General features: G+C 34.4%; 2 protein-coding genes across 4 annotated transcripts; one reads left to right on the forward strand and one right to left on the reverse strand.

The window, feature by feature from the left end:
- Nucleotides 1-147: 147 nt before the first annotated feature.
- Nucleotides 148-2,071, reverse strand: LOC107949716 (adenosylhomocysteinase 1). Its single transcript, XM_041090125.1, has 2 exons — nucleotides 1,231-2,071; nucleotides 148-1,139 (listed from the first exon to the last, which is right to left on the reverse strand). The coding sequence occupies exons 1-2, from the start codon at nucleotides 1,939-1,941 to the stop codon at nucleotides 393-395; spliced, it is 1,458 nt and encodes a 485-aa protein (XP_040946059.1). The 5' UTR covers nucleotides 1,942-2,071; the 3' UTR covers nucleotides 148-392.
- Nucleotides 2,072-7,306: 5,235 nt separating this feature from the next.
- On the forward strand, nucleotides 7,307-14,678 carry LOC107949714 (probable Ufm1-specific protease). 3 transcript variants are annotated; one of them, XM_041090126.1, is made up of 14 exons: nucleotides 7,307-7,640; nucleotides 7,738-8,094; nucleotides 8,934-9,202; nucleotides 9,364-9,451; nucleotides 9,577-9,752; nucleotides 11,640-11,730; nucleotides 12,267-12,389; nucleotides 12,509-12,556; nucleotides 12,663-12,739; nucleotides 13,165-13,253; nucleotides 13,509-13,620; nucleotides 13,871-13,973; nucleotides 14,126-14,255; nucleotides 14,373-14,678. In XM_041090126.1, the coding sequence occupies exons 1-14, from the start codon at nucleotides 7,466-7,468 to the stop codon at nucleotides 14,374-14,376; spliced, it is 1,842 nt and encodes a 613-aa protein (XP_040946060.1). In that variant the 5' UTR covers nucleotides 7,307-7,465; the 3' UTR covers nucleotides 14,377-14,678. The 3 variants fall into 3 exon arrangements, with proteins under 3 accessions (XP_040946060.1, XP_016739946.1, XP_016739947.1); XM_016884457.2 differs by having other exon boundaries at nucleotides 7,332-7,640; nucleotides 12,506-12,556; XM_016884458.2 differs by having other exon boundaries at nucleotides 7,332-7,640; nucleotides 14,126-14,678.
- Nucleotides 14,679-15,106: the final 428 nt, after the last annotated feature.

The raw sequence follows: 15,106 nt of genomic DNA on the forward strand, positions 1-15,106 counted from the left end.
AAATGTCTATTGTCTCGCACATTTTTGCAAGTATATAGATATATTAGAACAAAATCTTGATCATACATGTAAGTAGAGAGTATGGACAGTACAGAGTCTTTATATAAAGCAAAAGCAATTAATGTCGGATGTGTCATGCCATCTTGATGAAGTTCAAAACCCACTTTTATTTATCATTTAACATTCATAAAGTGGGATGAATTGAACTTGTTGAACGGTTTGATAGGGATAAATGCCAAATGAAAACTGATTACAATCCCAAAATTGATATAAAAGAGACTGCACTTTGGATACCTTTCAAGGAAACATGAAAAGATACAACAGAGTACACAATAGGAAAACATCCTCCAACATCACCCATAACTATGGTTCGTGCCAGTACATCTATGGTTCTAGTACCTGTAATGAGGAGGTTTATAAGGACCTTCAACAGGGACACTGATGTATGCAGCTTGGTCAGGAGTGAGCTTAGTAAGTTTAGCTCCAAGCTTCCCAAGATGAAGTGACGCAACCTTCTCATCCAAGTGCTTGGGCAAAACATAGACTTTCTTCTCATACTTGCCGCTTCCCCTCTCCTTCCACAGCTCGAGCTGAGCAATCACTTGGTTTGTGAACGAGCAAGACATCACAAAACTCGGATGCCCGGTTGCGCACCCCAAATTCATAAGTCGTCCTTCCGCAAGCACAATGATACCCCTATTAGTCTCCGGGAAGATCCATCGATCAGTTTGAGGCTTGATAGTGATCCGCTTGATACCTGGGTAAGTCTCAAGACCAAGCATATCAATCTCATTATCGAAATGACCGATGTTGCACACGATAGCATTGTTCTTCATCTGCTTCATATGACTAACCATAATAATATCCTTATTTCCAGTGGTAGTCACAAAAATGTCAGCTTCGGCAACCATGTCCTCTAATGTCAAAACCGGAATACCTTCCATTAAAGCCTGAAGAGCACAAATGGGATCGATTTCGGTCACAATCACACGAGCTCCGGCTGCCTTAAGAGCAGCGGCACAACCCTTCCCAACATCTCCATAACCACAAACAACAGCAATTTTTCCAGCAATCATTACATCAGTAGCTCTCATAAGACCATCAGGCAGTGAATGTCGACATCCATACAAGTTATCAAACTGCATTTAACACAAAACCCAAACTTTCTTAAAGCCTAAAAACACATAATTCAATCAAAACAAATACAAATTACAACCAATAAATCCTTACCTTGCTCTTTGTAACAGAATCATTGACATTAATGGCGGGGAATAAAAGGGTCCCATTAGCTTGCATTTGGTATAATCTTTTAACACCAGTGGTAGTTTCCTCTGAAACGCCAACCAATCTGTCCTTCATCCTTGTATATCTTTTGGGGTCAATTAATAATCCTTCTTTGATAATACTCAAAACGATTCGAAACTCGGCGTTTTCAGTCTCATTCGGATTCGGCAACTTGCCGCTCCTCTCATACTCTTCCTCCGCCTTAACCCCTTCGTGGATCAAAAGCGTGGCGTCTCCACCATCGTCGACTATCAAATCAGGTCCGCTACCGGGGCCCCAGTCGAGAGCTTTCTCTGTGCACCACCAATATTCTTCGAGGGTCTCCCCTTTCCATGCAAAGACGGCGGCGGAGTCACGAGCAATGGCGGCGGCGGCGGCGTCTTGCGTGGAGAAGATGTTGCAGGAGCACCAGCGGACTTCAGCACCAAGGGCGGTTAAGGTCTCAATGAGGACCGCGGTTTGGATAGTCATGTGGAGGGAACCGGTGATGCGAGCGCCTTTGAGGGGTTGGGTTGGACCGAACTCAGCGCGACAAGCCATAAGTCCCGGCATTTCGACCTCGGCCAGCTCGATTTCCAGGCGGCCAAAGTCGGCTTGGGCAATGTCCTTAACTTTGAACTCGCGGCCAGTGGCGGTTCTGGAAACGGTGAGAGCCATGGTTAGCGTTTAGGGTTGGGGCGGTGGAGAGAATCTAGGGACACTGCTGTTAAGAAGAAGGAAATGTAGGAGCCTTGTCCCAACTTTAACGTTGCTTTTAACAATTGTTAACAAATTCAAATCTTGTAATAAAATCCAGCCGCCCATTTAACCTATACATTAAGGAAATGAAAATATTCCATTTTGATGAATTTTAAAATTTTTGGATTGTTTGATAATATATTTTGGAGAAATGATTATATGGAATTGTAATTTTACCTCACCCTGATTTTTAGCATTTTTAGATGAATTTGAAAAGAGATAAGAATAATGTGGAATAACAGTTTCATACAATCTTTTTTTTATATTTTGATGAAATGCCAAAGGAGCACTAGATTCATTATTATAAATTTAAATATCTCTTGTAATTTTACAATATGATATTAAAAATCATATGTTAATATTATCGGTTGCATTATTAATTGAAACTTGGTATTATGCAACTTGTCATGTTTGTTGACATATTTTGATTGAAAATTATGTTTAATGTCTTATAACTCTTTAAGGATGTTAAACAACAATAAACGAGATTATAATTTGTGAGGATAACATATCAAGCAAAGATACTTTCCAAGGGTCTTAATGTGGTTCGATTATCGTATTTAAAGAGATCTTGTTTCCATAAAGATTAAGTTTAGAAGATCTCTTCTTATTCTTACTCATCTAAAGATCAATTTGAGCACATTTTAAGTGGTATATTTTGATCACATTACCAAGTGAATTACAAGTCTACAATATCTATTTAAAACATATTTGTTTTATTGCATTAGACACAAATTACATAAAGCTCTTATGTTGTTCATTAGAGGAACTTGTTTTGTAACACCCCAAATTCGGTCTAAACGTTATGACCGAATCTGGCGATGTCACATTGTAACACCCCTTACCAGTATTTGACGCCGGAATAGGGTACGAGGCATTACCAGAACACATACACTTATAAACATGTTAAACTGAGTTATAAAATTTCATTCAAATTTAAACTCTTCAAATTTTTAACTTGCTTTTATAAATCTTCACGTTATAACTTCAAAATACTATATTTGTAACAAATACGGCTTCTAAGACCCAATACATACTCATGCAATTTAATACTTAATTTCCATTTCATTTAATTCACGATTCTCATGTTCAAGATTCAATTCAATTTCTCAATCCAATATACATTTCAATACCACAATAATTCATTTAATTCAAATCATATCATTTGCAATTTCCATTTAATTCACGTACAATTCAATTTCATTAAGTTCAATACTAATACATATTTATCGTTTAACTTAACGTCCCCGTTTTGCATCGTTTTACACTTCAAGCATGAACCTAGTATTTCATTTCCTTTCCACTCCCGTTACTTATGTATATCACACAAGATATAAACATTACACTCAACCATAGTCGCAAGCTAGTCTTTTTGAAGACTAACCACATGATAAACCATTTTAATAAAGATTACAAACTTTAAACCTTACCACCCTTTTATGATCACAAGCATATTTCCATCTAGACATTTACCATCTCAATGCATAATTTTATAAATTTAATGTGGCATAATCCAGCCACAACTTGGCCAAAGCCTAAGCATACACACCAAACATGCTAGCCAAATAAACATATAGTATAAGCATTATAAGCATGGATAAGCACCACATTTATTTATGTATCAAACTTATCAACATGAGTTAATTCATAAACCATTTCTGACATTGCTACATACCAAATCATATACCAAGTATACCACATACACATACTATGAAACTTTATTTTCTCACATGAACTTTAACTATAACTAATAATGCACAATTATAAACATCATTTTTTTCAATCATTTATCGATTATAATCGAGCATATGGCCAATTATACACAAATCATTCATATGTTCTTCCAATTTTCCTCCTCCTCCTCTCCATTCCACATCCTTAATGTGTATAACACACTTAAACAACATTAACTACAATTTCACTATTCACTCACATGTATATTCAAAGTTGTCTATTCAAGTTAGAGTTACTAAATTATTTTTATCCGGAGCTACAGAACTTCAAATTAAGATCTGTAAATTTTCCCCGAAACTATATTCAATATCTTACTACCATAAAAATTTTAGAATTTTTGGTTTAGTAAAATAGTACAGTTTATTCTTTAAAGTTTCCCCTATTTCACTGCTCAACAGTTCTGACCTCTCTTCACTAAAAATTAATTATCTCATTGTACAACATTCGGATATTATTTCCGTTTGTTTCTCTTGAAAATAGATTCACTGATATTCTAAACATATAAACTTTATCCCGTAATTATTTTTTTTAAATTTTTTACAATTTTCCAAAGTCAGAACAGGGGATTCCGAACTCATTCTAACTCTATCTAACTAAAATTCAAATATCTCAAAATATATAACTCTTTTTCTTTCTATGTTTCTTTTTATGTGAAAATAGACTCATTCAGCTTCAATTTCATATATTATTCAGCCTCTAATTCAATCTCCACAATTTTTGGTGATTTTTCAAAGTTACACAACTGTTGCTGTCTAAACTGTTTTATTGCTAAATGTACTCTTTCATAATTTCACCTTTTCACTTTCAATCACAATTCAATTCAAAATTCACTTTTCCATTTCTAAGTCGATATTCAATTCAACTCCACACCTATATTCATTATTCAATTACACTTAGTCAATTTCCCGATGAACACTTCGGAATAATAACAGATACTCGGTGGATTCAGCACATAGCAACCACCTTATTAATCAATGATGTCCAGTGGAATCAGCACATAGCAACCACCTTACTAATTAATGATGTTCGGTTCACATAGTAGCCTGCACATAGTACTATCAATGTGACCATTACCATCCGATACACGTAGTAGCCTGCACATAGTACTACACACGTGATCGAAACTATCCGGTACGCATAGTAGCCTGTACATAGCACTACACATGCGACCTATCATTTCGGTACACGTAGTAGCCTGCACATAGTACTACACACGTGACCGTCACTTTCACTTTTACATAGTGGCCCAACACAATCCGTGCCACACATGTGATCATTTCTGTCACTTCATTCGTATCCCTTTTTATTCCAAAGGTTCATTCGGGAGTTTTTCATTTTTTCTCACTTTTCTTTTTATCAATCAAAATCAATTTCAATTTCTCGTCTTTCTTGATTTATAACAATACATTTAACTTATATAACATTCACACTATTCATTCCAGTCCAAAAATATACTTTGGCAAAATTACATTTTTTCCCCTAAAGTTTCACAAAATTATGATTTTGCCCATAGGCTCGTAAATTAATTTTTATTCAATTTACTTGCATTTTAGGCCTAGCTGAACCATTTTCACAACTATAGCAATCCACAATACTCACTTATTCACACACTTGTGACTTATTTTATAACTTTTACAAATTAATCATTTTAGGCATTTTCATCGAAAATTACTTAGTACAAATCGTTTATCACACTCTAAACATTCATATTCTTCCATAAAACATCAAAATACATGCATATCATTTATGGGTAAATTTTTAAACACAAACCCTAGTTCAAAACAATGGTAAAAATAGGTAAATCTTGTTACGAGGATTTCAAAAACGTAAAAATCATTAAAAACGGGGATAGAACGGACTTAGAATCGAGCTTGGAAGCTTGAAAAACCCTAGCCATGGTTTCTCCATGCAATTTTCGGCCTAGGGGGTTGAAGATGGACAAAAATTGGCTTTTAATTTTGTTTTAAATTCATTTTAATAACTAAATGACCAAAATACCCTTAATGAAAAACTTTGGAAACATGCCTAACCATACCCATTTTTGTCCACCAACTTAACCAATGGTCTAATTACCATATAAGGACCTCAAATTTAAAATTTCATAACAATTGGACACCTCTAACATATAGAATTCAACTTTTGCATTTTTTACAATTTAGTCCTTTTGACTAAATTGAGTGCCCAAACGTCAAAATTTTCGAACGAAATTTTCACGAAATCATTTTGTGAAATCGTTGACCATAAAAATATAATGAAAATAAATTTTTTTCTCGTCGAATTGGTGGTCCCGAATCCACTATTCCGACTAGCCCTAAATTCGGGCTGTTACATGTTTTAGTGCAAATACATTGTAAACAATTTGTTTATGTTAAATTTGTAGCTAAACTTTCAAGGGGAAAATTTTAGTGGAGAGAGTGATATTAGATAATGCATAGGAGTGAAGTTATAACTTGGTGAATGAGTTAAACTTAAATCATATCTTGTATTATTGATTGGTAGTAGATTACTTTTGAGAAAGGCCCTTAGACATAGAAAAAGGATCCAAACTACATAAAAATTCATCCATATCGTATTTTTTTCCTGTTTAAGTTGTTCATTTAGTTGCAACTTAATGCACAATTGACAAATAATTCAAGATTAACAATTGATATCAAAGTTAGAAAGTTGACGTATTAGGTGAAAGATCTTGCTGTTGAATTGCTTAAAGATGGAAGGTAACTTAATTTTGAGACCTTTTATGCTTTATGGCTTCAATTATGCCAATTAGAAAGCTCGGATGAGGGACTTTGTCAAGTTTTTAGATGAGAAAGTTTGGAAGGTTGTGTTAACTGGTTGAGAGCCTTCTACAACTAATGTTAGTGGTGTGAAAACTTACACACCAAAAACAACATGAACTGCAAAGGAAGATAAATTAGCTAATGCAAACCCAAAAGCCCTTAATGGTGTGGATTTTTAGAAATTTAGAAGGATCTCTAAATGCATTATTGCATAAAAAGCTTGGACAATTTTAAAAATTGCACATAAAGGGATTTTCACTATCAAATAGTCCAAACTCCAAATATTAACAATCGAGTTCAAAACTTATATGCTATTTTTAACCAATCATTTTCTTTTGGTGAGGAGTATTTGAATTCGGAGATGGTGCGCAAAGTGTTGAGGTCTCTCTCCAAATGTTTTGCAATTAAACTGACTCTTATAGAGGAGGCCAAAGACATTAATAGAATTAGGATTGATTGCAGACTTTTGATATTTCATGTTTGTAATATTAATGAATTTGAATATCATTTAAATTAACTTATTTTTGAAGTCATAACATTATGTCCAAAATAGACGTGTTAACTTTTTGCAATTACTTATTACAAAACTACTAAAAACATGAAATCTTAAATTAAACCTCTCGAAAGTAATGCTAAACTAACCTTAACCTTTGATTTTATTTATTGATAAAAATTGAATATTATAAAAATAGAATTATTTCTTATTTTATAATTTGTGAAAATAATTAAGGCGGACATCAAATAAATTGATTTTAATCCTATAGTAATGAGACAACTAACCATGAAATGTATTATAGTACCCCGACGGGATGATTAATAAGAGATGAGACGAGTCTCTTTTGGTCAAGAGAGTCGAAGCGGAATCCATAGGGCCGCCCAAACAAGCTGACATCAATTTCTGGAGGGTTTGAAAATTGGATCCATACTAGTCCATGGAGAAGAACACTAGAAGCATACGAATCGAGTGCCCTAAGCTGTTGATCACCCGAAATGAATCGGATCTCCAATGGTTAATCGGATCCCCATTTTTCCCTCCACTCACTATCATCTCCACCTTCAGATGCATCCATTCCAATTCCTCCGGCCCGGATTTCCCCAAGGAATCAGGTAAGCATCAAAACTCCCTTTTGGAAATATCTAAACTTCAATTTTAATTTGATTTCTTTTAACCAAAAGTTCCATCATTTGATTCCGACTGGAACAGAGGAAATCAGGACGCTACTCTTGAAAGGATTCGATGTAATTGGAGCGTTAATTGTTGGAAAATCCGATCCCGAAAAGACAGCGGCGAGGGCTGTTGAAGCTGCTCGGAAATTGAAGAAACTTTTAACTGGAACAACAAAACTGGAAAATGAAGAGACGATCGGAGCTGTTGCTGATCCGGATACTGGGGATATTCGTTTCTTTTTATCAGAGACAGAGAGTTCGACGAACTTCGAGTTGGTTAATCCTGTTTCGTACGGTGATAATCCTGAGAAATTCGTCTGGGAGAGTGGTTGTTTACTACTCTGCCAGCTTCCAATTAAATTGCCTGTCTGTTATCCTGCAAACAAGCCCTCTGGTAGCCTCTTTTCTTTATCACTTTATCTATGTTTAGCTTAAATGTGTGCATTTGGTCATTTTTTATTGTGGTTGAAATTATTAAGTACTACTTCTCTATAATAGTTCAATGCTTGTCGAATCAGCTAAGCCGTTTATGGCAGTTTGAAGTCAATTGATACTGGTGTTTTGTTCAATGCTGAAAACCTGAAATTGTCAAGTATTCCTTAGGATTTTTGGTAATGGAGTATTGGTGATTTTATAGTTGTTGCTTATGGAAAGAGGGATTTTATTAGAGCAGATAATATTAGCAATGTATTTGGGGCTAGTTAAGTGTTTGTCAAATTTTAAAGCCAATTAGAGATGGTGAACTTAGAGGCGACAGTGATTTTTATGTGGATATTCTGTGTGCTATATACAAAAGCTATGTTGCCTTTGACTCTTCTTTTTTTCTTGAAGTACTGGTGTTCGACATCTATGTCTGACACATTCTAACATGGTATGAAAATGACCCTCCAAATATACGTAAAAACTCAAAGTGGAATACACATTTGTCTGGGACATGTACCTGTACCTGAAAGGCTGAAACACCTGAGTCTAAGTAACATAGCATAAGCATTTATTCATTAAGCTTAGAGGTAACAGATGTGGTTAGTGAATCAACACTTAATTTGGAAGGATTTCTCAAGTGTGTTATTCTACCATGTTGGCTGCGGATCTGGACATGAAATTTTCATGCATAATGCATATGTACTTGTTGGAAATATCTCTGTAATTAATTTCCTTTGAAATTTTATGCTTGAACTTGTTCTATTATTTCCTCTTAGCATTCTAATGGGACAAGGTTCTTAATGACTTCAGATGCGGAGAGTATTTTCTCGCGTGCAATTGAAGCAGTTATTGCCAAGTTCAAAGACCCAAATGTTGTGTACCTGGTTAAAGCATCAAATAGAGCTTCTTTAGATGTAGTTCAACCTGTCATTCTTCGTGGTTCAGAATTGGATTTTGATGCGGCTGTAGCAAACATTGAGCTTTTGGATGAATCTGCTCAAAATTCTGAGAAAAAGCTTTTACGATGTGCACACTTTTGTTTAAAAAGTAAATCTACTTCACAGTTGTTGTCTGCTGAGGTAAAGAAATTAACTTAAGAATTATCCCATGTTATACTTTTACTGATAGGGTTATTATTTTTTTGTTTTTTCTCCTTTTGGTAGCTTGTTTATAATGTGTTCCACTGCATCTATTGCAATGGCTGTTGGTATTAGTTTTTGTGAAATATGTTTCTGCTTAGAATGCAGATATAATCCAAATAAGTGTTCTGCTTAATAGATCTGAAAAGTCTCCAAAATGCAGTGCACCTGCTGTAGAATACTTTCCAGGTATTGCTTTCAATTTCACTGAAGTTGCTACTTATGTTTGTTTATCTCATCTAAGCCTGTTTTATACTCACAAGTTCCTAGTCAAGTTCTTTGTCTCCCTCACTAAATGCATTTTCTCCTGTCAGCTACGGATGAAACTAGACTTTTGATTGTGGATTTCAAGCTAGAAGTACTCTGTTATGCAGTCCAGGGCATCCCGTTGATGCATGCTATTTCAAAGTTAATCATCCCTGGGTTAATTGACCAGTTAATTTCTATGAAGAAAATGAACTTGCCTTATTTGTTAACACAGCATCCAGAGGTAACATTCTACATATCATTAGTAGGGTCTTTATGACTCCATATATCTTCTTCAGAAAGTGATATACATGATATTTTCTTTTACCTTGATTCCCACCTTTGTTTTCCTGTTTCTTCCCCATTGAGGTTCTCTCTGCTAGATTGTGAAATTTCATGTCATGCATTCTGCCTTCTGGTTGTTCAACTTAGGTAAAGCTTTCCAGTTTCACCATCTTCTTAAAGAATTTACTAACTTACTCAAAAATACGTTTCAAATCTATATAATCTATATACTGAACTAAGTTTTTGAAGGTTGAGTGTTAAAAGCCACAGAATTTTAAGCTAAACAGGCTGTGTAACACTCTCAGTACAACCGAATGGAATTCCAAGCCACAATTTGCTTTGACACCATGTGCATCTGATATAGACTTGTCCATGGGCCGGGCCACCCAAAAAGTGGGAGGGTTTATCAGCTCGAAAAATGTGCTTGAATTTGCAAAAGAAAAAACTGCTGCTGATTTTTACTGTTTTGCCTCTGTTTTTTCATTGTTTTGCTATCATTTCACTATTATATTATTACTATTTTGTTGTTATTGTTTGGATATTGTATAACTCTTATTTTATTATTAATTTTACTACTATTTTAGAGTTATTTACTTGCTAAGTTGCACTTAGACCTGATCATGGCCCGGCCCGAAGGTCTGCCTGAAATGTGGGAGGGTTCGGGCAAAAATATAGACCCGAAAAATGGGCTTGGACAAAAAACGGGCCGGGCCTTGGGTAAGGCATTTTTTGGCCCGGGCCCTGCCCGAATTCACTAAGGACAAAAAAATCTGCTCTTTTTTTTTTTTGAATGTTATTTTCTTGTTGTTTTCTCCCTATTTTGCTACCATTTTACAATTATGCTGCTACTATTTTGTTGTTATTGTTTGAATATTGTATAAAACTTATTTTATTATTAATTTTGTTATTATTTTAAAGGCATTTGTTAATTTTGTTATTATTTTAGAGGCATTTGCTTGTTAAGTTGCATTTATTTTAGTGTTATTTAAGTATACATATTTTTTAAAATTTATTTTCAATTTGTTGGGAAATATTTAAAAATTATATAAAAATAATATAAAAAATTAATACGGGTGGGTCGGGTCAGGCCCAGGTTTTATCATTTTTATTCGGGTCGGGTTTGGGAAAAATTTTAGGCCCATTTTTCGGGCTGGGCCGGGTTAAATGAGCCTGAATTTTTAGTTGAGCTTGGTCCAAATGCAGCCTGGCTCGGCCCGGCCCATGAGCATCTCTAGTTGCACTTATCTTAGTGTTATTTAAGTATATTTTTTTTATTTTTTTCATTTGTTGGGAAATATTTATTTTAATGTTTTTAGTGTATTTGATGTATTATATTTTTTAAAACTTTTTTATATAAAAAAAATTTAATATGGGCCAGGCCAGGCTTAGGTTTTAGCATTTTTATTCAGGGCAGACTTGGGCAAAACTTTACACCCATTTTTGGGCTGGGCTGGGGCCTAGAAAATGGGCCTATAATTTTTACTTGGCCCAGCATGAACCCAGCCCGGCCCATGGACAACTCTAGAATCTGATACTAGGGAATCTTGATTTATAGCATTAGCTTGTTATTTACGTTTAAAATCACTTATTAAGTCCTTATCCTCTATCTAAGAGATACATATTCTCTGTATAGTTCTGGCAATAACACTTTCAGGAAAGCCAGGACATAGTTTCATGCTGACAAGGTTCTTGATTGAGCATTCAATTTATATAATAATTATTAATTAGGCTTACTGAATTTTATTTTTTATTTTTGTTCCTGAACTTTTTTTTTTAATTCTAAAAGATCTTTATTCTTGAATTTTATCTGTTTTGCAAATAAGTTGAAACTAATTGCATTTTGCAGCTACATCCATATCACTTTTGTCCACCTGGGATAGCACATCCAGTAACTGTTATCTATGAACTTAATTATGGGGAGACTGAAATGAAGCAAGGTACTTGGTAAACGTGAACTTTTGTTTCTTTTGAAGTATTCTGTTCTGAGTGGGATAGCAGAAATTTTTTCCCCTCCAGAAACTAATTATTCAAAGGATACAAAGTTCAGTACCATTAAGTATTAACTAGCTCAATTTCTTTCAAAAAAAAAAAAAAAAACTAGCTCAACTAGCTCATCTATTATCTTTTTTCCTCGTGTCATATCTACAAATAAAGCTACTTCATTGCTTATGCTCGATAAACCAATTCCCTCTTGGGAGGTAAAAGTAGTTTATTCCTATGGTGCATTCTCATAATCTCTGGCAAATATGGGGTGTTTGCCTTGAGCTGCTTTCCAACCTTGCTTATGGAGTACTATCTTTGTACCATTAATATAATTTGTTTGCGTATACTTATAGAAGGATTTTGATGAAAAACTAAGCTACTAGTTCATATCATGGCCTGAAGTGATCTTAATAATGTATTGGTAAAGTAAAGTCCACTCTGATTCTGGACCACATCTTGATTTTGTGTCGTTGTAATTTTTGTTTGGCAGTTGATGCTAGAAGATCCCTACATCTAAGGCTAGGGTTGCCATTTGATCGTCCTCTCTTAAGAATTGCCAATTCCCTGGATTTGTCTATAAAATCCCGTTCAAGCAACCTCTCAACAAGAAAAGGTAATTGTTGAAATAAAATATGTAACAGAAATTCAGGCATTTTTTTTATCCCACCCTTCCTCTTTCTTTATGTATCTGCTGCCATTAATTATGTCAGCTTGTATTTGGGGTAATAGCAGGCTCTTCTTTGCTTAAAGATGTGCATATCGGGATTCCTGGCAGTGGGGGTTAGTAGCTATAATCTCTTTTCTTCTGTTTACCTTTTTCCCTCTCCTCATTGTTAACTTTCTTTTAGAAAAAAAAGAAGATGATTTTCCCCCCTTTTTTCTGCAGTCTCTGGAGGCAGTGTTTCTCTAGTTCAAGGTTCTTACGAGTACTATCATTATCTGCAAGATGGCTTTGATGATTCGGTAGGGGACTTTCTTCTTTTTAGTATCTTTTATGATTCTCGTATGGTTTAAAATAGTTGCTGTTCTGACAGAGTCATTATGCATCCATGTCAGTTATCTATTGGAGATCCATGCATACCTAGAAGTATAATTCTTATGGAGCAAGGTCATGCATGGTTGTCTGAGCTGAAGTATTATTTCTTTAATGGTTTCTAGATTTTCCAGTGTTGTTAAGAAGACGTGAAGCAAGTTTTCTGGTCAGAAGGCCTGTTTCACAGTCAATTATGAACATTATTATCTGCCTAATCTTCCATTTTTCTTAGCACATTTTAGTATTTCTCAGATCTTCTAGTCTCTTACTATTCTAATGATGCCAATATTTGATTTTGATTGTGGTCATCATTTGTGCCATGGTTCTTGACTAACTTATAAAGATGTCTTTCTAGGGATGGGGTTGTGCTTACCGCTCTCTTCAGACTATCACTTCATGGTTCAGGCTCCAACATTATTCATCTGTAGATGTTCCTTCACACAGGTATGAAGTGGGCAGCAAGCTAAGGTTTCTAAAGCTTTTATGATTATTTTGTTTTGATTTTCTCTGGTTGTTCCACTGAACATATTTTGACCTTTTGCCCATTTACATCCGACCAGAATCCAAGATTAATATTTTGCAAGGACTGATTATTTACATGTTTGGTCTATTACTCTCTGCTTAATGAATCCATTGCATGCCTTGCTTATACTTTGAATGCCGATGATATAATATGATTTTGTTTACTTTTTTCCTTAGGGAAATACAGCAGTCACTTGTAGATATTGGTGACAAGGATCCCGCTTTCATTGGTTCACGGGAATGGATCGGTGCAATTGAATTGAGCTTTGTTTTGGATAAACTTTTGGGTGTAAGTATACTGTTATTGTTTCAGAAAATTATGATTGATAGAATGTCACGACACTTGATTAACATTAGCTATGAGTATAGGAGATGGAATATTACAATCAAATCATGTTTGGACTTTGTTAATTATGCTTTAGGGACACGGATAGAAAGTGATATATTATAATGAAATCATGTTAGGTCTTTGTTAATTATGCTTTGGGCACTATTTTTATTCATATATTTAATGTTTGACAAGATGCTTTGTTTAACAGGTTAGTTGCAAAGTCATAAACGTTAGGTCAGGATCTGAGCTACCTGAAAAATGTCGAGAACTGGCATTACATTTTGAAACTCAGGGAACACCTATTATGATTGGTAATTAATGAGAATGCCAGTTTCTTTTAATTCATTGCGATCAGTTTGCTTGTATTTGTATTTGTATTATGGTTAGGAATCTGTCATCTTGTGTTCTATTAGGGAAATAACATGATTTACGATCACACGGTTTTTAACTTTACCGGATGCAGGTGGTGGTGTTCTTGCATACACCCTTCTAGGAGTGGATTACAATGAAGCAACCGGAGAATGCGCATTTCTAATACTAGATCCCCACTATACTGGAAGTGATGATGTGAAGAAAATTGTAAATGGGGGATGGTGAGGATGGAAAAAATCAGTTGATAGCAAGGGAAAGAGTTTCTTTTTGCAAGATAAGTTCTACAATCTTCTACTTCCGCAAAGGCCTAACATGGTTTAGTTTTCTGATTTATTTAGGTAAACCAAAAGAAGTGATTATGAATTAGCAGCTTCAGAGATGGGAGAATTATGGCTTTATTACTAAATGCAAAAGGACCATAAATCCATAATTTTTCAACACGACTGAAGTTTAAGTTACAGTAACAATTTTGCATTGCTCACAGACCATGGACTATGTCGGATTCTTGTTCTTTGTCATTTGTCTATGCTTTGTAGTTTTCCTTTTTATAGTTTCTGGTAGATAGATAGCTTGTTATTAAAAATTTGGATAAACTACACTTTAATTATTTTTTTTGAGTCAATTAATTACGAAAAGTTACAAAATGGCTATCCAATTATTCATTTTTTTTTCATTCACCAATTGGCTAACATAAAAATAGAAACACTTAACAATTCATGATAGTTGGATTACTAAAAAAGATATTGAATAGTTGAGTGATTAATTTGTAATTTTTCATAATTGGATGATCAAAATGAGAAAAAAAAACATAGTTGAGTGTAGTTTAATTCGGTTGGCAAGCTTGAATTTCGAAAGAAAGTTAAAAGGTTTACGGAAAATATTTTTTTTTTTTGTATTTTTCTAAGTTTGTTTTACAGAAAACAACTTGTGTTAACAGAAAATGATTTGCAAGTCAATGTAAAATAAATTATTTTTCTTATAAAATGACTTATCTTTTTTAAAATCAATATCATTTTTCAAGAAAGAGCTCAACAATAGGTAATTTTATTTTTATATAAAAATTAACTTAAAT

This window comes from Gossypium hirsutum, chromosome D03, assembly GCF_007990345.1.
Source record: "Gossypium hirsutum isolate 1008001.06 chromosome D03, Gossypium_hirsutum_v2.1, whole genome shotgun sequence".
In the NCBI taxonomy this organism is placed as follows: domain Eukaryota; kingdom Viridiplantae; phylum Streptophyta; class Magnoliopsida; order Malvales; family Malvaceae; genus Gossypium; species Gossypium hirsutum.